Source organism: Pangasianodon hypophthalmus, chromosome 8 (genome assembly GCF_027358585.1).
Source record: "Pangasianodon hypophthalmus isolate fPanHyp1 chromosome 8, fPanHyp1.pri, whole genome shotgun sequence".
NCBI lineage: Eukaryota > Metazoa > Chordata > Actinopteri > Siluriformes > Pangasiidae > Pangasianodon > Pangasianodon hypophthalmus.
Genome location: NC_069717.1, coordinates 21,078,715 through 21,102,417, shown reverse-complemented (window position 1 = coordinate 21,102,417; position 23,703 = coordinate 21,078,715). Strand labels below are relative to the sequence as shown.

Sequence of the window (23,703 nt, the reverse complement as noted above, 5' to 3'; positions counted from 1 at the left end):
CCACAGGCTTTAACGAGCATGACAGGGAGGATTCACAAATACAAATGGCGCACTACAAACCGTGGTCTGGTTTTGGCCCATTAGGTAGAAGCAGGGCTCTCCTAGTTTATCATTCCTTAGACATGAAGCGAGATGGGGAGCCATCATCGCTGAGGCAGAGAGAGACAGAGAGCCCAGCAAAAAATCAGAAAGAGCAGAGATACACAAAGAAAAGAAGATACAGAGAAGAAATCTTTAGATCTTCAGTAAAGACAGAGAAAACAGAGAGCTGTTTGGAACTTATGAGTTACACCAGGTGTGCATAGGGACTAGGATTTAAAAAAAAAAAAAAAAAAAGCAGATATGAAACTTGGGAGGAAGAAAGGTCATGTTGATTAAAATAGGAGTGTATTTGATGTGGCTCACTGCGCATTGTGTTAATTTGTCTGGTGTAAATTGGGCTTTACTCATTTGTGGTTTAAATTACTCATTTGATTATAGGTTATGAAATAGAACCATCTAACTAGATTATACTTGGTTTTAGCTTGATTATAAATGGCTGCTGTGTGTAGCCTGCAGGTGCTTGTGCACATCCTCAGAACTGAATGCTACGTGTTTCGAATGGTGCAATACCAGACAATAGATCACCATGTGACACTGTGTCCGCAACTCAAACGAACTAACGTGTCTTAAATCACATACTTATGAACTTTTTCCAGAATGTTGTAGAGTACTAACACTAACTGGCATTCCTATTACAGTTAGTGTTTGAAATTTAAAAATCTCTCTTCAAACCTAATAAAAGATCTGTTTGGTGTACCAATCTTTCGGACTTTCTAGATTATTAAATACTTTTGAATGTAAGGTCAGAGCTTTTAATTTGACAACAAAAATGACAGTGGAAAGGTTTTAGAAGAAACAGAGCCCATTTGTCTGTTTAACAGGTCTGTTCATTAAATCACTAAACATTTTAATGTGACTTGGAAACCAGACAGACAGGAATGTATTGGCTCTGATGTGCCAGCTAGTGGATGTCAATTTGAATCCTTCAGATTATGTGTATGTGAGCAATGGTGTTCGTGTTTCCGCTGCTTCTGCATGCACAAGTCTTGAGTCAAGCATAAACTGGCCTTAAGTTCGCAGATACCTGAGTGCCGCAGCAGAAAAGGTTCCCCTTTTGTTTGTGAGACTGTGAGTTCAAATCCTGAAGATATATTGCAGTGTACAATATACAAAAATAACTGTGGGAGTGATTAAAAACAGTCCCATGCACACCTCTAATACCAGATGAACACTGTTCTCTTAAAATAGCCTAATGGTACAAACAGAACGTTTTAATTAAATTTACACTGCAGGCAAAACATTTACAGGTGACACCTGTAAAAATAAACTTGTAAATTGTACTTTTATGGGATAACAGAATAAAATTTTTATCATAAAATTATAACTGTAAAACAATACCAAAGTACAGCTGATTGTTATGAGCAAATTGACTTATTAATAACATATTTTATAAACTTTATCACATTTTTGCTTCCATATTTTAGGCCTGAAGTGCATGAGGCAAAATAAAGAAATTGGGGGAAAAGGTATTTCAGTTAAAGGTAGTCTTATATATAATATAAATGTTTTTGTATTGTGTTGTATTAAAAAAAAGTTAAATATAGGACAAATTACAGGAAAGTAAATTAAAGACTAGAGAGATAGAGAACATTTTAGAGGACACAAGATTACAACAGAAATAAAAATAAATATCTGAAAAATGATATGTATATCATATGTACCCACCATATTCAGGCACAGAGCCATCACCTCTCTTCAAGACCAGTCTCGCTCGCCGACCACCATTCTTGATGAGCTCGATGGCACGGGAATGTTTCATGTTCTTAGTGCTCTCTCCATTAATCTCCAAAATCTCATCTCCTACCTGAAAGCCAGAAGATTGTAAACATTAAAACATAATGCTCTGATGGGTGAAATTCAGGTATAAATAAATGTAAGAAGAAGCACAAACTAGCTGTCCGCTAGCAAAGCCACCCAGAAGTGGTGGCATCCTTCATAAAAATGAGCACAAATTATTGTATAAAAAAACACTACATTAAATAATTGCAATTTTCCACTCAAAGAACCACTCAGACTCAGAGAAACTATTTATCTTTGTTCTAGCAAAACAATAGTAGTTTCTCTCAAATATATACAGTATGTGGCAAAATATTTTAAATAAATGCAAACAAATTGTCATTTTTCAGAAACTTGTATTTCCTTTGCTCTCAGTCTGCAGGGATTCTGTTGTTGCCTCTAACCACGCTCTGTTTCTGTGGTGTATAAACAGGTGGTTGCACCCATGTAAAATCACTTTTTCTTCCATTACCATCTTCCAAAAAGCAAAGAACTTTCAACACAAAAGAGACAAACGGTTGTTGACATGAACAAATTCAGGTAATGGATATAAAACACATGCAGTTAAAATCACAATTAAGCACAACTGGGGCCATATCAAAAAGTTTCATATGCCTGGAAATTTGCCAAGAATTGGACCCATGAGCACACTGTCCATCCACACGATGGAGCAAATAAAGTGCCCAAAAATTATAGTTTTAGAATTACAGCATTTAGTTGATTCTTGTGGATGTCATGTTTCAAAATCACATGTTATGGTCAGATGAGACCAAAATGGCTACAAAAGGGAAGTGCATACAAGGAATTGCATTCGATAGCCAGTGTACAATACAGTGATGTAGCATTGGGGCTATTTTGTGTTTGGTGGTTCAGGGATTCTTCTGAAGATTGATGGCATCATCAATTGTGTGAAGTACCAGAATAAACCTAATTGCATCTGCCAGGAGGTTCAGACTTGACTATAGATGGAGCTTTCAAAAAGATGATGAGCTAAACATAATAATACTCACTGGAACCTTATTATAAAAAATAATAATTTTGCAATGACCATCTCAGTCTCTGGATTTGAACCCCACTGAAACAGTGTGGTCAGAATTGAAGAGGAAAGTCCACATGCACAAACCATGAGTCAGTGGTGATGAGTCAGTGATGATCCTCTTCAGGGCAGCCATCACAAAATATCAATTGGAAGGGTACAGATAATTTGGAAACCAGTGTATTGTAGGGGGAAAAAAATGCTAATTAAATTAAAAATAAATTCAATTCAGTTAAATGAAATGAAATACAAGATGTTTGAAAACAACATGGATTTTTTAAAACCATACAATGTTTTTTTGCTCATTTTCATAAAGGGTACCAATAATTCTGGAGTGTGCCATGTTCTGTCATGCTACAAATTAAAAGTTAATGTAATTAATAAATATTAAGGTATGACTTAATAACTAATACATTTTAAAGTTATGCCAAAAGTCAAGAATGTCCAAGAATGGTAACCCTTGACGTCTGACATAAATATGAAACCCAGTCTCACCCTCATCTTGCCATTTCTCACTGCAGCTCCATCTTCTGCAAGTCTCAGCACATACAAGTCCATGTTATACTCCTTCCCTCCTCTCAGGCTGAAGCCGAAGCCTTTATTGTCTCTCTCCAGGTCCACCGAGTAATATTCAGCATCCTGCATTTACACACACACACACACACACACACACACACACACACATACCCCAACAGAAATTAAGCTAAAAGCAGCATCAAGGATAGATGACTGTCTCAAAATTACATCCCGCAGGCAAGGTACAGTAGTATATCCTCCCTACAGGAAGGGCACTTAGCAAATTTTATTCAAATGAAGTTTATTTCATATTTTCACTTTTAGTGAGGCAGGCAAGTATAGATATCATTAAAATATCAAACAGATCTTTGGCCTTGGATGTTTTAGCACAAGTCTGCATGTGGACAGATGACTCAAACTATTCAGTTCACTACTAAACACATTGCTGTCCCCACAACACCCACTGGACTAATCAAGATGCTTCCCAACACCCACGTGGACTGGTTAAGCTCCTTCCCAACAACCACCTGGACTAAACAAGACCTTTCCCCTAATTAAGACCCTTCCCAACACCCATCTGAACTAATCAAGTCCCTTCCCAACACCCATCTGAACTAATCAAGTCCCTTCCCAACACCCTCCTGGACTAATCAAGATCTTTCCCAACATGCACCTGGACTAATTGACAATAGGAATGACAATAAAACCCACTTGACTTGTCTGTGAAATAAGTTTTGTGAGAACACAAAATTTTCAGCAACACTAATATTCTTAATACAAACTAATCTACAAGACAAACTCCCTCCAAAATGATTTGCATATTGTATATATGTAAAGATGCGTGACAGATTAAAGGAAAAACCATATACAATGTCTTAGAAAGCTATGCACACTGGCAAGTCTCTGGAACTGTACTGGAGGGACGAACAGCATTCTTCTTAAAGCTATTCCATTTCTATTAGTTTGTGTTGTGCTTATGAATATTTGATTGAACACCGGTGATTTTACTGTGATTTTTCCTGCCAGCCTCAGCCTTAATACTACAGAACAAAACAATGGCACAGATCAGATCAGCACCTGGGAGAGAAATGTAGCACTTACCTGATGAGACATTTGCGTTCCAGGTTGGGGCGGAGCCTGTTTCGATTTGTTGTTTCTGTGGGGAAATAAAGATGGATGACTATATACACAACCCTAAAGCAGCCAGTCAGTCAGCATATCAAAATGTAACAAAATACTCCATCAGTGCATCAAAGAAGAATGAGTATGGTATGTGTGTGTGTGTGTGTGTGTGTGTGTGTGTGCTTTGTAGCCATGAACGTGATTTGATTCAGAAACGTGGTAAAAACAACTAAGTAATACGTTTAAGGTTAGTATTGTAAATGAATTTTTATTTGTGTATGTGTGGGGCAATGCTTGTGCCTCTCACTCACCTGGACTCACTGCTGCTTTGAGGTGTGTGTGTGGTGGTGATTGTGGCAATCTTCTCGGCATTGGTCAGCAGGGCGGCATTTGAAGATTCTTTTTTTTAGAGAGACAAATTCATATCACCAGGGAGATTATAATATGTGAGTATCAAAGAAGTTACTTATATGGTGTTAGCATCTAAATTCATTCCCTAAATAAGAAAAATAAAAATAAAAAGGCTTCTATGAGTCCATGGCAAAATAAATCTAGTTTAAAAAGATAAATGAATACTTTTTAGATTTTTGAGGATGATTACTCATACACTGACTTCAGAAACACCCTGTCTGAGCACAGAATTACAGATACTGCCAGCAATGCCTTGACTCTCTCCTATTCCAAGTCCCTCTATCTCCATTATTCCCTACACACACTCTGTCTCCCCTTGCTCTGGTACCCTGCAATAAGTTCTCTATTGCGGTCTCTCCCTCTGTATTCCCCTGTGGTGACAGAGATAAAAATAGCTGCTCCTGTCATAGTCTTTAACACAAACTGCCATCCTCCTTGGGTGTGTGTTTGTGTGTGCAGTCAACAATCCTACAGTTAAAATTCGTTTTCACAGTGCAGCATGCCCTATTCTCTCATTCTCACAGAGATATTTATGAGCTGGACAGATGAATGGCAGTGCACACACACTGCCACTGGTTTACAGATATTTGCACTCAGCTAATCAGCAGACTCCAGGAGCTGCACTGTTGCGCTGCTTGAATGACCATGTACATCTATATTTCTCTATTTCTTTGCCTACAAATACAAATGCACACTCTTTACTGTTTCCTTTTTTTTTTGTTAAAAACATGACACTGCACTGAATTGGTTTGAGAATGTTCTGTCAGCAATGAAACTGAAGCAGACTTGGGAAGATTCTACACAGCCACATCTGCCATCTGATTAAATAACTCTTGATATTAGCCTCCAGTGTGTTAAATTAGGGTTGGAAGTATAATCAATGTGACTCTTCTGAAGCATGATTAACAATCTGAACAAGAATAAGTGTGATATACTTATGTAATTCTGCAATGTTGAATACTCTGTCATTTCTGCAACTACAGAATGGGATCCTAAATGGTATGAGATCTAGATAAGTACTTAGATAGCTTGTTTCCACATTCTAACATGCTCCAAAGCAAAAGACTTGGTTCTTGGCAGGCAAAATTGGTTCAGTTCCAGTCGTGAAATGCTGCAGTGACATCAGGGCTTTACAGGCGGCATCATCACATCACCATAACAACAGCTTGAGAAACTCATTTATTTTTAATGACTATCATTATAATAAGTCATGAGCGGGTATTTGTCTGTGTGTTGGGGGGGGGGTTGGCCGGGGGGGGTGGTTATGGGAGTTGAAGATTATTGTTAGAACCATGAATCAGTAGTTATCCTGATGTAATCATTCAGGTGAAAACAACCATTTTACTGCCAACTGCAACAAACTACATTGCTAAAACTATGCAATGAGTCCTCTGATCAGCTCCACATACATAGCTCAAAGCCTTGAAATATGTAACTGTTATCCTGATGTAATCATTGTCTATCACAATACCTTTGTGGTGTGAACAGACAGTGAATGATCTAACTTCTCAATCAGAGGTAAATTATGTTATTAATGTTCACTCCATGCATTAGTAAACTCTCATATCTGGTGAGGTAATGGTTCAGCTCCTAAACCAGTGAAAACCACTGCCATTTAACAAAAAAAAAAAAGGTTCTTTTTTTGACCTCGCACAAGCACCTTGTCAGTGGGCGTGTATTATACTGTTGCTTGACTTATGAAAATTGGCCGTCTTGAGATGTGTTTGCTGATTGGCTTCTATTTTTTGTCTGATTATCACTGTGACACAGTCCAAAGTCAGAGGCCACTTAGATGCATGAAAATGTCTCTGCACTTTAATGTAAGGTTATGGACAAAAAAAAGCAATTTTTGATTTTTTTAAGCTGTTAATATAATTGAATCATGCAAAATCTGACCAAAGATTTAAGCTAACAAGGGGAAAAGTCATGTCTGATTTCAGGTTGTCTTTAAGCAAATAACAAATTATTTTAGGGAAGAATTTAGTAATCCTGTTTGAGAACTTAATTAGTTTCCAGTAATTGACAGGTAGAACAGACTGTTTTGCATGTGAAGTTTGGTTTCATTGTTTCAGTAATGAAAGTGGATACGTGTGCTTCGGTAGGTCCAAAAATATGATAATGCATGGTTTAAAACTCACCGTCTCCTGGGATGATGCGCAGTGTGACCGTGTTCCCAGCCTCTTTGATCAGGTTGACGATGTCTGAGTGGGATTTGTTGGTTATGGAGCAGCCGTTGACAGCGAGGATGCGATCGCCCACCTTCAGTTTCCCACAGCGATCCGCCGGACTGGCCTCGATGATCCGCCCTATTTTATGGGGCATGGCCACACATGCGTTTCCAGCTGCTGCATCAACAGCAGTTTGTGTGTGTGTGTGTGTGTGTGTGTGTGTGTGTGTGTATAAGCGTGTGAGACAAGAAAGGAAGGCACAGAGCAATGAAGAACCAGAGTTACAAGAACATAGAAATGAATGGAAAGATGTAGTTTGAGACAAAGACCATAATTTGTTTCCCGAGGTTGAAGAAGCAGAGAAAAGGGGAGAAAGGGGAGAAAAATAGAAGAACAGAATTAATTCACCAAGCAACCAAGCCAACTTCTCTCACTGATATCACTCATTACCCAATCAAATAATCTAGTCAAATCAGGCTCCAGTTAATTGGACATGTAATTAAGTTGGTAGCAAGAGGCAAATCAGTGGAACTCATTATTCAGGTGGAACAGAACTCTCATCCCCCAACGCTGTAGAGAGGTGTGCATTTTTAATTTAATGCTCTGTGCATGCATACCTTTAAATCAAACAGCTGGTTGATGAATAAGAGTGGGCGAGGAGGTGTGGAGGTGTAAATCATGGCTATAAGGGTGTTTCAGTGTGCATGTGTGTAGTGGAATACTTATAAATAACTGTCATGTAAAACAACTCTAATCAGAATATCACCTGTGTCAGCGGCACTTCTTGACATGTTTACATGCATATGCGTACACACGTACGTGTACACACACACACACACACACACACACACACACACACAGTCTCTCCACGTTAATGGAAGATTATGGACATATTAACACAAATTAAATGAAGTTCTATTTTTCTATTTTTGTCTCATGTATCCTTACTCGTGCCACAATATATATGTAGAAGTCAAGTGCACCATGCAATACTTTTCAGTGTGGTTTATATGGCTACACACACACACACACACACACACACACACACACACACACACACACACACAGAGCAATCCCAAAGTGCAGACCCTGCAGAAACACAGCATCTGCTGCGGCCCATTCAACCACTCATCAATTACCTTTGATTTAGCCTACGATAATGAGATCATTATCATTCTCCACAAGTGTGAGGGTCACTGGATCATCAGCGAGACCTTGTGGTGACACTGCAGCAGCAGACCACATACATGCACTCATACACACACTCTTTCTCCCTCCACCTCTAAACTACTACTGCTACTGCTAATTGACATTATTTCATCACCCATAGATTCACTTAAGTGCTGTGGACAGCTACGAACTAAACATCAGTTCTGCACTCGCTGAGAAATTTGAATGTGTGATGAGGATGGACTATATGTATATAAAGTGCACACACACAAACGCACACACATGCATGCATGCACACACGCTTACCGAATGTAGTGCCGGCATCAGGCCGTGACACGGATGAGACAATGACAAAGCCGAAGCCCTCGTTCTCGCCCCTCTGGATCTCTACGTCATACGGCTGTAGGGCAGTGGGCACTGCAGGCACCACGGCAGGCACCACGGCACTGCCGCTTCCACCTCCACCACCACTGCCAATGCCACTGGTGGAGCCTGAGCCAGAGCTGACTGTGTTCAAGGAGTTCTGGCTGCCCTGCGGCGTGCGCTTCTCCTCAGTCAGAGATGGAGCCTGAGTGCTGCTGTGGTGAGATGAGGCAGGAGACGGAGGCACGTCTCCCTCACCCTTACACACTGCACACAAATTACATGACACAAAGCAGATTTAACTTTACCAAACAGAATTTGTTTAATTTCCAATAACAGCATATCTCAAAGTGCTATACATCTTACCCCACAGCAACATGCCAACAATAACCATTTTTTATTAATTAAATAACAACACATCAATTCATCTATAGTTATATTTAACGTTATGGAACATCCACATTACTTTATAGCAGCTATAAACAGTTGTTCTCTCACCAGCCTCTCTTTCTTCCCTCTTTCCTGAAGTGTCACGAAACTTACATAAACTTACATAATTTACGACTCCTTTCATAAATGGTATATAACAAATGTCTTCTCACAGAAAACTTCACCATATCAACAATTACACATTTTTAATCCGTGTATGTGGAGTGTCTGCTATGCAAGTCCCTGTGTAAGTCCTGTAAAATGATAACGTATTAGATCAAGAGCATTAACATAAACCTTGCGGGAACAACTGTCAGAGAAAATTAATCAAAACCTTCTGACCAGTCAGAATTGAGCATTCGACAGCACTATGGCACTATTTCGACTTTTATGTAAAATCATAGTCAATGTAAAAATAACTGCTGTGCTGAAAATGGTCCATCTAAAATGACCTATATGATAGGTGTACCTAAGAAATTTCCAGTAAAGTATAAGAATAAGCTAGGTGTATCTAATGAACTGGCAGCTGAGTGTATGTACCTTTTATATGTATGAATCTTTCATAATACTGTGTGCTTGCATCAACTTTTTAACTTGTGCAAAAATAAAATAAGCTTTTTTTCTTTTTCTGTCTTTAGTTCAAGCCAAACTAAACTAAGTGAAAACAGATCTACCTGGAAGGTGGTGTGTGTATTTTTGGATATGTGTGTGTGTACCTCCGTAGCTTGTTTTGCGGCGGACTGTGAGATTGACGTGGCCCTGTTTGGCCGCTTGCTGCATGAGCTGCACCACCAGCTGGTGGGATTTGCCCACCACGGCTGTTCCGTCCACACATATCAGCTCGTCCCCAGAGCGCAGGCGCCCATCCTCGTCCGCCGCGCCATACTTCACTATGTGGCCGATGTAGATCTAATACATTAATAAAACACACAGACACACTATTAGCCTCTCTTTCCTGTGTTATTAACACACTCTCTATCATGAGATCTATCATAATCAAATAAATGAGCTATGTTAAGCATTAGCTAGGTGTGCTGCCATAAACACATTGCTCAGATACTTTTGGCATTTCTGGACAAGAAAAGTCAGACTATTGATCTCTCTTTGAATGAGGGTGTTATTTCAAAAGTTATTGAAATAACATGTATTTGTGTTGAATTCTAATTAGTTTCTAACTCAGAGAGCATAGATCCATAGATTTATACAATAGCAAAGTGTGTGAGCGTCGCACCGGTTCTCCAGGTTCGTTCCCGCCAAGGATCCTGAAGCCGAATCCTGTGTCTTTTCTCCAGAGAAAGATGTCTTGTTCTTGAGAATCCGGCACTACAATATACAATGATCAATAATTTATGGATGAATTAATTAATGAGCCAGTATTAACGTAACAATGCAACACAATACTGTTAATATGCACTCAAATTTATAAGGGAAGAACCAAGTTTTATTCAAGTAACAAATCTACAGGTCTAAAGTGATGGACTACAGACAACAGAGAAATATAAAAAGAAATATATATGTATAAACTTTTTCTTGCACTTATACCTGAGGCACATTCAAAACAAGCTCAAGCTATAAGGCTTTATTTAGCAACACATACAAATGTGTATATTGAAAATATCACAATAAAGGCTTTCCAGACATGCACACACACATACACACTCCTTGTTGGTATCAATTGCTATTTTTTGCTCTCACTCTCAAACACACATACCCTAATGCATATGTTCTCTCTCTCTCTAGAGATCCTAAAATGGGGTCAAAGAGAAAGACATGGAGAAGGAGAACACAAAAACAAAGCTGTTCTTTCTGCTATTATAACTAATCAACCGCGCTATATATAAATGTATCAGAGCAGATACACTGCATGAAACTTGCATGAAGCATGAAGTAAAATTCTATAAATCACAGAAAATACTATAAACATACTTTAAAAATGTCAATTATCAAGCAGTCCTAATGATTTAAGTATCATTATACTAAGTGTGTACACACAGACACGCACACACAATGTTGCATTAAGATTATTATGGGGTATTTATCTAATTGTGTAGATAAATATTACAATGCCTCACTGTAACATCTGTATCCAGAAAAAAATATTTAGCTCTTTTACTTTTTCAAATAAAAGCAAAATTTTCATGTGCTCCTATAATCACTCATTAAGAGGGCAAAGAAGTAAATACACATGTATGACTGGGCAAATTGAGAAGGCGAGAAAGGGATTCTCATGGATTTCAGTCCAAAAGTGTAAGAATGCCAGGCCGGTAGGGGAATTAAACTGGCACTGATTCAAGAACACACGTGTGAATGACTGTGAGGTGGACAAAGGTTCAGCAGATGGGTCCCAATTCCCACATCTCATTAGCCTGCCCCTGGCCTTTATCTGGTCCAATCAGGCCACACAATGAGCAAAAGGGCCAGGATCTAAGCCAATCACAATGCAAGGCACAAGTTTCCACATGGACAAACAGGAAAATGGCCCCCACAGGAAGCTCAGCACGAGCCATTTAAAGAGCTTGTGTAAAGCGCCTGGCCAACACCCCAAAACCCAGCACCGATCGTTTAACTGTCCTAGCTGCTCCTTGTGGATCGTTTAACAGGCCTGACTGGGTGCTGGCAGCATCACTGGACACTCGGAAGGCACCAAATGCTGCTATTAATGAACAATCTGCCATGCAAAACATGCATGCACACACACATATTTGAACTTATTCTGACCTGAGCTGAGAAAGAGCTACAATACAGTTCCCAGATAAATTATAGATAAGAGTGCACGGTTTTAAATTTTCATAAGTCTTTTGCAGACAACATGAGTGGCATCTACAAAGGAAAATATCTCCTCCTACAGACTGCCTTTCGTATTGACCACAATTAGTAAATGAATCCTCATATTTAAAGCTGGCACTTCTTAGTGACATAACCATACATTTCCACCTTTAACACTCCTGCTTTGTGCTTATCCACAGAGGGATTATAAAATAGGTAGCAAATCATCTTTTATATTTTTAACCAGCTCTTTTGCTATAATATACTACTGCAATGAACAGCCACTCTTAAGACACAAGATTTCATCACATCTTGCGAGCTGAGCCTTGCTTCTCATATCATCTGTACCAACGTGTGGGAGGAACTGAAAGGGTCATACATAATGTATAAAAGAGTTACAGAAAGTGTGTGTGTGTGTGAGAGAGAGAGAGAGAGAGAGAGAGAGAGAGAGAGAGAGAGCGAGAGAGAGAGTGGGCAGTTATGAGACCTCATTAGTAGTAAGAGATTCTATATCAAAAATGTATCTCATACAAACAAGCACACAAACAGAATATTAATTTCTACCCAAAATAAGACCTACAGTCCTGTTCATATACATCTTCACGGTTTCTGACACATGGTATGAAGGCAGTCTACCTACATAACATGTGTTAGAAACCACAAAGATCATCACATTATGTTTAGCACACAGCCACAGGATATTTACTAAGAAAAACAAAAAAAAAATCTTCAACCAGTTATTCCTCATACGACATACATATCTCCTGGGAATATTATCCTGTGTGTTAATGTGCCATACTACTAAGTTCATAACATGCTACATTCAAATGATGTTTTGTTCAGTAGGTTTAAGAGACGATTCCACATAAAAGACCCACTCTTGGGGTTTTCACACTTGTGATGAAAATTTTCTTACAGCTCAGATTTCACAAATTGTGGCACGGTGCCTTTTTAATATGGCAAAACCTGGTCTACTGGGTGGTGCAACAAAATTGTGACAATGCCACAAGTGTGTATAACCACAACACCAGGAATAAACATTTGACCTTGCTCTCTGTGTGAGAAGGATGGGATTCCTCTGTCCTCCTGTCATCACTCATCACTAACCTATCATGGGCATCTGTGAACTCATTATATGGGAAAAGGATGTTAATCTTCTCTCTCTATCCTCTCTTTTGCTTAGTTATTTACCAACACATTTTAGTGAACTTTTAATATTTCCAGTGACTTTATCTTTGTTTCCACTGCCTCTACCTGGTCCATGAAAAAAGACTTAATAACTAGCTACCTAAATTGTTAGCCTCAGTGATGAGAATGCTTCTATGTTTGGTGCCCTCTCTCTCTCAAAAGAACAAGGTTGCATTCAAATGCACTGATTGTTTATCTATCCACAAAATCATAAACCAGAAACATTAAAAGAATATATGGAGTCATAAACTGCTTTGCAGGATGGAAAGTATGTTTAAAATGAATAATGAAATCTAATATAATATCACATTCCACTTTGGTTCACATAGAAATATAATAGCTGCATTATTAAGCCAAAAGGATTAAATGTAATACTTAAAACAAGTCACTATATTTGAAGAAGTTATTATACGTCATGTGGCAAGACCTGGTATGTTAAATATCACGAAATAATGAAGTCTACATTTAAGTGCTGTTATTGTCATAAAAGTTGTGCCTGATGTTCTCTCACCCTGTGGAGTGAAAGTAGAACAGAGAATTATCTCATAAAGAAGCTCTCGACTGATCTGTGATAAGACTTCTACTTCATCCTTCTGATCTGAGTGTGAACTAAACGAGACTGACTGATAAAGAGACATCAAGACTGTGCATGTTCTTCAGCCTAAAAGAAGCTCAGAGATCCCTGAAGGTGTAAATACTTCAAAAGCTTTTGTTTTTACTTCCTTACTTCCTACGTCTGAGGGAAATTATAACACAGAAGAATTTATAACTGAACTCATAAGGTAATAAGTTATTACAAACATTTTTTGGAAACAAAAATGGCCACTATTAATATAATTGTGCCTTCACCACTTCATGTTACTCACTTCGGCTCTCGTACATGCTCCTGGACTGTGCCCAGATCTTGAAAGGATCTGGTTTCTTCTGAAGAGTGCCATTGGTGGGTGGCTCCAATGGGGGCAAGCTTGGAAGGGGCTGGGTGGGAGGAGGGGGCACTGGGGGCGGAGCTGCCAGCGTCTCACTGGGCACAGGGGGCACGGCTGGTACGGCGCGGGCCGGTGAGTCTGTGTGGGTGCTGCGGTGGCTGCACACGCTGTGCTGAGAGCTTCCCTGGCTGTCCTTCCTCTCCAACTGCTGACAAAGAGAGATGTGGGAGAGAGACAGAAAGTTGGAGGGGGAGGGCAAAGAGAGAGAAGGTGAGAGACGAGTTAGAGAGAAACGTGGGTTTGCAATAGCAGAAGTCAGCTCCTGTCTACATTTAACTGTTGCAACTCCAAATAAATCATCAAGTGATCCTGGGGTGGAGGGTGGAGGATGAGCGAGAGAAACAGAGAGAGAGGTGCTTTGCCAGCACTCATCACTGAACTCCCTTCCCATTTCAACAAAGCTCTTTAGATCTGAGCCAGAACATCAGACAGCGAGTGAGAAACAGCCTCTGACTTGGACATGAGTGAAAACTATAAGCCAATGCAAAACAGAGAGTTGCAGAGGACGACTGATGGAACGAGTGAGATCAGGTGACACTGGAGATACTGGGGTTGAGTTTGGAGATAGACAAAGCCAAGAATCAAATGAGAGGAAAGAAAAGAAGGAGAAGAGGAGAAGAAGGAAGAGATGCAAGGCCATCCTTTATGTATCTGGATATCTGTGTGTGAAATTGTGTGTAAGCTTGTTGCTTTGAAGCCCACACACGTCTTTCAGTTCTTTACAGAAATATTCACCTGACTCTCCCTTCCTCTCTCCCTCCCTCCATCCTGACCTCCATCTAGTTGAATGAATATTACCTAAGCAACAGACAGACAGCTCAGATTCTAAAGTCCTGTCCAAAATTACCAAAACATCCTTTTTTAAATGGTTCATTTATTGATGTTCTTGTGGGGCTCAGGGACATAAAAATACCCCCACCCCCCCAACACACACACACACACACACACACACACACACACACACACACACACAGGGCTGAGGCTCTCAGTGTAAGATCCTAAAACATTAATAATCGACCTTCGCAATCACTCTGGTCAGAAACTAAAAGCACTACAGTGCCTACACATCCACTTCTCTCTCTCTTCCTTATCTGACTCCTTCTCTTTCTCTCAGTCTCTCAGGTTAAACCATGACTTACATAGTTATCACTAATTCCAAAGACTTTCCTTAAAAAAAAAAAACTTTATTCATTCATAAAATTCTAACTATATTAAATGGTATATGATATTCAGTTGTAGTTCTGTATCTCCTGAATTCTAAAAGTCTTTGATTTCAGTTTAATTTTAGTGAGCTTTTTAGTGATCTAAAATCATTTCTAATCTTCTCCACCACTGATGACTGGAACACTTTTCGAAATTCACAAATTACTCAAATACTTCTCAAATCTAATCCATACATTCTAAACGATCACTTTGGTTCCCCTGATTTGCACAGGTGAAGGTGGAAAACGGAGATAATAAAGGCTCGTGTCTCGGTAGACAAAGGTGACATCTTAAAGAGCATTTCATGTGGGGTCACTTGGGAAAAGAAGCATGATTCAGCACATACGCTTTTGGTTGTTTTTAGGGGGTGAAACAAACAAACAAGCAAACAAATACAGAACAATCCTAAGACTTCCACTTCCATCACTATCTTGATTTCTTGAGTCATTCATTTGAATGATTATGCAACTGTCTCTTCTTCCTCTACCTCTGTCTACTCACAAACACACTTTCACAATATGTTGCTCATATTAGAGATAAGAAAAGGGAGAGGAGGAAAGGTGTCGAGTAATGACAGTGAAAGTAGCACAGATGATGATGAGTATCCTTGTAAGACTTGCAGTTCAGAAAGCGACGGTAACTCTGAAAATACGAACAGAGGAAAGGAAATCAGGGCAGAGAAGAGAAGAGAGGAGAAGAGTGGAGAAGAGAAGAGAAGAGAAGAGAAGGCAGACAAAGCAATGACCTTAAACTGTAAATTTTTTTTTAACTAGAACTCACAATGTTATGTCTTATATAATAATATACTGAATCATATCTGAAGATATTGTTTTTTCTACAGGTTTTATTATTCTCATTATCACTGCATAACCTTGTAAAAGGTTTTCCATTAAAGTGAAAGTGAACAGGACACAAAACTGGGATGAAGTACGATAAAGAAAAGGGAGACAGAACATTGAGGATGTTACTCACCACCACTTTGGGACTCCTCTTGGCCTGGACCACCCCTGTGAAACAGCGGCACAGAGAAAGAGAAAGCATTAATACCTCTCTTCCCAGTCCTGCCCTCCACCAAAAAAAAAAAGAGTAATAATGACAAACAAGTGTGCAGCCTCAGAAACCCAAGGAGCCGAGCACTTGCTCTCTTTCCCTGCCTCCTTCCCTCTCTCTCTCCCTCTCTCTCTCGCGCTCTCCTTGTGCTTTGGGAGCATGTATGAAGAGGAGGCACGGTTATGACGCTGGTACGCCTCTCTACCAATCTCTGATTCTCAGTGAGGGAGCAAAGGAGGGAGGGAGGGAGAGGAGAGGAGAATGAGCGAAGGAATGTAGATATCTATGGATGCTGCTACGTCCTGGAGAGCGCTGACTGCCTGTTTGCACACGCTATCCTGTGTGTGTGTGTGTGTGTGTGTGTGTGTGACTATTAGACAGCCTCCATGGCTTTGAGAGCAAGACACATTCATTCTATCTCCTTCTCTCTCTCTCTTTTTTTTGCCCTCCACCTCTCATGGTAATACCCACCCCCGCCCCTTGTCTCTTTTTTTTTTGCTTCCTCACCTAAATAATACACACACACACACACACACACACACACACACACACACACACACACACACACAGAGTTTTCAATATTCCACTTCCCATTCTAATCTACATATACATGTACACACTTGCATCTCATCACTCCGGGAAGGCTCTGTGAAACAAATCAAATAAAATCAGCCCCACAGGTCAGGTTAATCATTTCTACCCAGTTCTATCTCCATCCAAAGGCTTATACAGAACCCTGAATTCAAAATGATAAAGCAGCATATATCTGAACGTATGTGTGATGCCAGTTTCTTCTTGCATACAAAATATACACCACAGCTAGCGTCTTTATGAATATTCAGTTTCATATTCACAGCAAGAAGTGCATTCATTCTTTTTGCATTTCTTACTCGTGGGGGACTTCAGAGGTTCAGAGGGAAAAAGAAGTCCTGCGCTGACACCATTCAAAAACGTTCGAGTCGCATTTCTGCCTGAAGTACACATCTCTGAATCGCTCTTTGCCTAAGTCATTAAATGTTAAAAGTGCTCTCTCCTTCTCTTCCGCTCCTTTTCTCTGGCTCACTTCCCATTTTACGCTCTTGCAGACTTTCGGGCTACATTCACATTACAAAGCTAAAGTGGCACAAGTTTGCAGAGCTCTATGAGCACAAAAATCAATTTCTTTCCAATTCCATATTATATATATATATATATATGAAAATATTATATATATAAAAATGAAAATTCTTGAAAATCCAATCTTTTCACTTCTCATAATGTATCTATCTAATACAATCTGATCAGGTATGCAAATTCAGGTGTTGTTTTTCCCCCGTCACTTCACTGTCTTCCTTTTGGCAGCAGCTTTCAAAAACAAAAAAAAAAGAAAGACTACCAGAATAAAACACCAGCGTCTCTTCACACTAATCATGAACATCTGTTCAGCTGTCAACTGACCTTCAAATCAAATAATCTAACAGATACAGATGTGGCGTGTGAACGAGAACCATTAAGGCTAGTGATGAACAAAAAAAAATCGGAATTGAGCGATAAGGCTTGGAATGTGAACATAAGCTCACCTGCTGCAATTCAGTAGTGATTTATCACCGCCATTAGAAATGTTTAACACCTACAGCACTTGCAGCTCCTTTTTAATCTGTATTTTCCTTTTAACCATGTATAAACTTCTATTATTGTTCTTACCAGTTATTAACTTGATAATTAGCTATCAATTCAAAGTAATAGTTTAAGTTTCAAATATTAAGTGTAAAATTGCAACAGATGGCAATGTCTTATGGGTAAGTTCTGCACACCACATCTACAGTAATCATGACTCCTGTGACTTGCATGTCTCCAAGTAATGAAGTGAATAACCTTTGCGATGACCCCTATGATTGCTAAGGTGATTCCCCCAAGGGAAATCAACAAGGCTGTGTTAAAAACAGTACTGGAAATCAACATCCCTCTTCCTCTCTCATTCTTCCAAGTCCTCAGAGATTCACTTTATCAAGCCACATAGACTGCGAATTAAGCACAGTAAAGGTGGTTTAGAGTAAAATATCAAAAAAGGGGATGAATGCATTCCCTCTAATGGTGTGCAACATAATATTGTTCATGATAATATGGATATGTTATTAAATTCGATAGGGTTTTGCTGTATCGCGACATACCGTGACGTAAGCAAGCACACATGAATTGTGTTTATGGTGCGTAACAGTAAACAAATATGGCCAACAGTGCAGAGAGCAGTACGAGAGCCGGCACAGGGGAGCTACATCAGAGAGTATGAGGAATGTCAAACATGCATGAATCCGAGAACACTAGACCCAAGGTACAACATCCCAGGAAGGAAATATTCTCACAAACAACTTTGCTGCAAATGTATGACAAATGCCGTGCCAAGTAAGCTGCTACATTAGCGTCAGTAATGCAGATGGGTCGATTACTATCTGGTGATGGAGAAGAGCTATGAAACTGTACGTTTACTGTTACACTGAAAATGTTAAGGTGATAATTTAGTGTACATTTAGTAGAGGTAATCTATCTGTCACTTAGTTTCAATCTAGTTTCAATCTGCAACTGTCCAGTTTCGGTGAGCCTGTGTCTACTCTCGCTTCATATTCCTGGTCTTGTCTAACAGGAGTGGAAGCCAATGTGGGTTGTAGCCCATTCCCCTCAACAGTTGGTTTGCTGTGTGTTCGGAGCTGCTTTTTGGCTCACTGTGGATCTAGGGAGAGGTTATTTGTGTTACCGTAGACTTCTGGCAGCTCAAACCAGTCTGGCCATTCTCCTCTGACCTCTCCGATCTACCAGACATTTCTGCCCTCTGAACATCTGCTCACTGGATGTTTTTTGTTTTTGTTGTGTATATCTTTATCACAAAAATATCCCGAAATATCGTGATATTTTTTGAGGCTTATCACCCACCCCTAATTCCCTCTATGTGATAAAATGCAAACTGTCACATTTTGAAAACACAGACCACACTATGTTCCTCCCTATTTTATTTTTTTAGATGGCAGATTGATTGCCTCTGCCACCAACAAGTCTAGTCCTTCTTGCTATTAATTTTCATGTCAGAACTACCCTTAAAATATACATTTAAAGGTAAAGGAAGCTATAGAAGAAAATCTATTTCATACCTTGCTGTGACCTTGATCCTCTCTGGATCAGTTCCAAAATCTTATCAGTTCATCTGCGTGACAATTCCATGTAAATCCTACAAACATTCAGCCACTTGCTCTTGAGATATCATGCTAATGAGAATTGTGGACAGATGCACAGACACACTGAAAGATGGACGGACCCAATGGCAAAATCGTAGATAGTGATGAAAATGGGTCTTGAGTTCCTGACCATGAACGCGCAAATAACGTCTTTGAATGACAAACAGGACGGAAGCTACTTAAGAGAAATGATATCGTACATTTGATGTTGCTGTGACCTTGACACTGTTAGATCAGTTCCAAAATCAAATCAGTTCATCAGCTGGTTAACATGATAATTCCATGGCTCTGAATGGCGTGCCACATAATCTTAGCTAATAATAAACAGATGAAAAAAAAACTTATTTAGTTATTATTATCATTATTATTGTTATTTAGCAACAATAAAAATGTATAATCATTGACATGGTGAAGCTTACTAAAATTCTGTAATCTTTATGAGAGGAGTCTCAGAAGTCAGTGCTTTTTAGAGATCAGAGTGTTTTATGTTTTGTGGTCTTTGCACTTTCCAGTTTCTTGGTACCATGACTAGCTGTGTTTTTGTCTTATTAACTTCAAGAGAGAAAAAAAGAGAGGCTGGTGAAGAAACAACTGTTTATAGCTGTAATAATGTAAGCAGTAACATGAACTAACTTGTTTCGCGAGCATTACATTAAATGTAACTATAAACGGTTCCACGTGCAACGTGTTGTTTGTTAATAAACTAAAAATTGTAATCGTTGGCAAACTGATGTGGTACAAGAGGAATACCACACTCTGGGATGTGCTTTTGTAGGAAAAAAAACTTCTTTTCACACCTACAGTAACACCACTGGTTTCCTCACACACATAAATAAACACACACGATAATTAAATAAGCTTCTGTAGGTTGCTCATACTAAGTTGCATGTAAGTGCTGCTGTGTAAACTGGATGATTAATTCTGCTGCTTTCTTTACTGTAAATGCTCTGGATGTTGTGGAGGGAATCGCATATGCAGGGTTTGTGTGTCTGTGTGCTGCATCTTCTTATAAGCATTGACTCTGAGGAGGTGGACAAGAAGCCAGAAAGTATATGTGAGTGTCTGTGGGTATGTGATAAAATCTATGTATAGCAGTGAACTTTTCTGATAATCTGATCGTGATTCTGAAATTGGGAGGATGTTACGTGTGTGTGTGTGTGTGTGTGTGTGTGTGTGTGTCTGTGTAAGTGTGTGCGTAATTGTGTGGGAGACTTTTGCATCTTGTACATCCTTGGAAGGATGTCCTTGCCATCTGTCTCCAAGAGAGCACACACACACACACACACACACAAAAGCACATATGCACACACACATACACAGAGGTTAAAGTCCACAGCTCTTCATCATGGTTCTCTTCTTCTTGTTCTTCTTCTTGTCACTTTTTATAACCTAAATAGATTGCATGACAGATACTCCCAATATGTGATGGGCCTCTCTAACCAGCTGAAGTCATGATGTAACTTAACACGGACGTGACTAAACCTAGCCATGAATCTAAACATCTCAGCTACTCATCTACATTTGTCCACATGTAGGAGTGTCAGTATAGCAGCAATAGAAAATAAAATAGTCATATCATTAATATTACACTATGTCTGTGTAGTGCTGGAGGTGGCTGTGCATCCCTACAAATGAGGCTGCAGGAACACGCGAGGAACATCCGCACTGACCTTATCTTCCTGTTCCATTATACAAAAAACCCACCATAGCGTCTGGGAGAAGTCTACGGAGCATCCGGGCCAAGTCTACTAGATTGATTCCCACGTCTACTAGATAAATTTCACACACACATACACACGTCATTTTACATGTTCACACTGCTCACATTATCAAAGCAATACTGTGTGTTGTGCAGAGTTTAGTGCTCACTCTAGAATGTATCGTCTGTTATTATAGTCTGTATAGTTTATTGTATATATTTAATTTGCACAGTCACTGTATTACATATCCTTATGTCTGTCATTGCTTAAGTGCAGCACTGTGATTATGAAGGAACGCTTTCATTCCTAACATTAGCCTACATCTGCCAGTGATGAGAGGAATGACAATAAATCCTATCTGGCGTACCTTGTCTTGACATATTGGATTGTATTATGTGAATCCATACAGCCTATACCACATCTTTGTTTCAGATCATGTCAAAACATATCTTCTGTACACAATATAATAATGCAGGGGTTCTTAAACGTTTTGTAACCCATTTAACTTAATTTCCATACACCCCCTTATTACAGATTTATTTTATGAAAAGAAAAATCCAACTTTTCAAATATCAGGCTCATTTTTAAAATATGCACAGTGATATCTTGGCTATTTATTGGAGTTGTAGAGCTTTCCACCAACAGAACATCAATGTCCAAGTTGATATTATTTATAGAACTATTTGTTTTTGAGTTAAATATATACAGTGGGGTCCCAAAGTCTGAGAGCACTAGTGAACATACTTCTGTTTAGCATTCTTTTTCAATTTAACACAAAGGTTTTCATTACAAATGATATGAGCAGCAACAGCTTGAGTGAAAAGTAGAATCTTAGAAATATCTGCATGAATTTCAGAGTTTCTTAGTATTTGGTATGTCCCCTCTTTGCTTTAATGACAGTGTACACTCGAGCTGACCCAGACTCCACAAACCTGATGATCCATGTTAGATTAAATCTATCAGAGTTTCATCTGAACACGTGCTTAAATAGAAGAGATAAGACTCACGGAAAATCTGACCTTTCGTACAGTTAACATGGTCAAGATCACAAATCTGCTTAAATTTAAATAGTGACCTAGCAGCTTTTCCTTGTTTTGTTTTAGAATTATGTTTAATTTCCAGTTTTAAATAAAAAAAAAACATTTTCACTGTGGTCTCAGACTTTTGGACGCCACTGTATATAACTTATAAAAGTTATTATATTTATTGTCATTATATAACAGTGGCTTGTGCTCTTCACCCTTGTAAAAAAAAAAATTAAAAAAAAAAAAAAATTCACACAAACCCCCGGCTATGCTTCATGAACCTCAGACCCTACTTCGAGAACCACTATAATAAAGCACACTGTTCATTGACTATTTTATACATTATTTATAAATATCCTGCATAGTCTTTTGAATTTGGTCTAGAGATATCAATCTGCTTCTAAGCTTTAATCTATAATGAGTACCTGTTTGCTGTGGAAGTAGGAAAAAAAACTAGCTGTATGTTTGTTTCTATATGGAAAGTAAACCTTGACTCCTCTCTGTCGATTTCTCTTTCTCTGTATGTTTCTCTCTCTCTCTCTCTCTCCTCGTACTGCAGTGCAGCAGAGCATCGTCATGGAAACAAGCAGGAGGCAAGATGGAAGAGATTTACAGCAGTGCTCTCGGTTCCATAGTCATCTTGTGTGTGTGTGTGTGTGTGTGTGTGTGTGTGTCTCAATCCTGACCATGAGAAAATTCTCTCCCTTGAACATGCTCTTCTTTTCCTCTTTCCTCACACTCACAAACACACACTCCTAATCCACTACAACTCTCTACCTCGCTGCTTATTCGTGTCAGCCTGATAAAAAGTCTAATCCTTCAGTATCTCAAGCTCCACACAATTTCTAACAAGAGTCATTCGTGCAGGTTTTGCTGCTACAGCACGCTGCCTTCAGCTCACAAAGGCTTAATTAGCTCATGAGTTAAATCACACTGAAAACAATGATGTGTGAAGTGTTTAGTCTAGGAGGAAGGAATACAGCTCTCTAATGACCAAACACCTTCAAGTTCTTTACAAGAAGACTGTATCATGACCTGCTTTTGCAAGTTAAACAACTCTAATCATAACGAAAAGACTTGCAGGCAAAACAGGTCCATATAATCCCCTTATTTGGAGTTTGATTTGTTTTTGCATTACATTGCACTAGATCATTCTGCGTAATTGTGCATACTTATTTTAAAGTATATTTTCACCTGATAAGTGAATTAATGCAATTTTTCCACCTTCTGTGAGTGACTAGCCTTGAGCTCTTCACTAATTAGACGGCAGTTTGAGAAGTCTACCATCCGTAAGCAACTATGATGCAACAACGCCAAACTGTAAAATCCACTTTTAAATTTATTTTGTTGAAAAAGTAAGAAGTGCTAATACTGATCTTGAGTCCACCCACAGTGTCTTGATATGCCCAAAACTATAACTTATAAAGCTTACAAAAAGACAACATGGTATGCAATTTTAACTCCTCTTGTCTAGATTTGATGCATA

General features: G+C 39.1%; 1 protein-coding gene across 19 annotated transcripts in view; it reads right to left on the bottom strand.

The window, feature by feature from the left end:
* LOC113533118 (membrane-associated guanylate kinase, WW and PDZ domain-containing protein 1-like) overlaps positions 1-23,703 on the bottom strand; it is a 110,488-nt gene that overhangs the window by 4,483 nt on the left and 82,302 nt on the right. For 10 of the 19 annotated variants that reach the window (XR_008302134.1, XM_053235841.1, XM_053235850.1 and 7 more), the window contains 10 exons: positions 16,209-16,243; positions 13,914-14,181; positions 10,325-10,416; positions 9,810-10,002; positions 8,608-8,931; positions 7,102-7,308; positions 4,864-4,951; positions 4,532-4,586; positions 3,410-3,553; positions 1,768-1,906 (listed from right to left, as the gene is read on the bottom strand). Coding sequence is in view for 18 of the 19 variants with exons in the window: in XM_053235841.1 (XP_053091816.1) it covers positions 1,768-1,906; positions 3,410-3,553; positions 4,532-4,586; positions 4,864-4,951; positions 7,102-7,308; positions 8,608-8,931; positions 9,810-10,002; positions 10,325-10,416; positions 13,914-14,181; positions 16,209-16,243 (1,545 nt within the window). In the remaining variant the exon portion in view is untranslated. Of the gene's footprint in view, positions 1-60; positions 150-1,767; positions 1,907-3,409; positions 3,554-4,531; positions 4,587-4,863; positions 4,952-7,101; positions 7,309-8,607; positions 8,932-9,809; positions 10,003-10,324; positions 10,417-13,913; positions 14,182-16,208; positions 16,244-23,703 lie in introns of all 19 variants that reach the window. The other 9 variants (XM_053235855.1, XM_053235843.1, XM_053235848.1 and 6 more) reach the window with 5 other exon arrangements.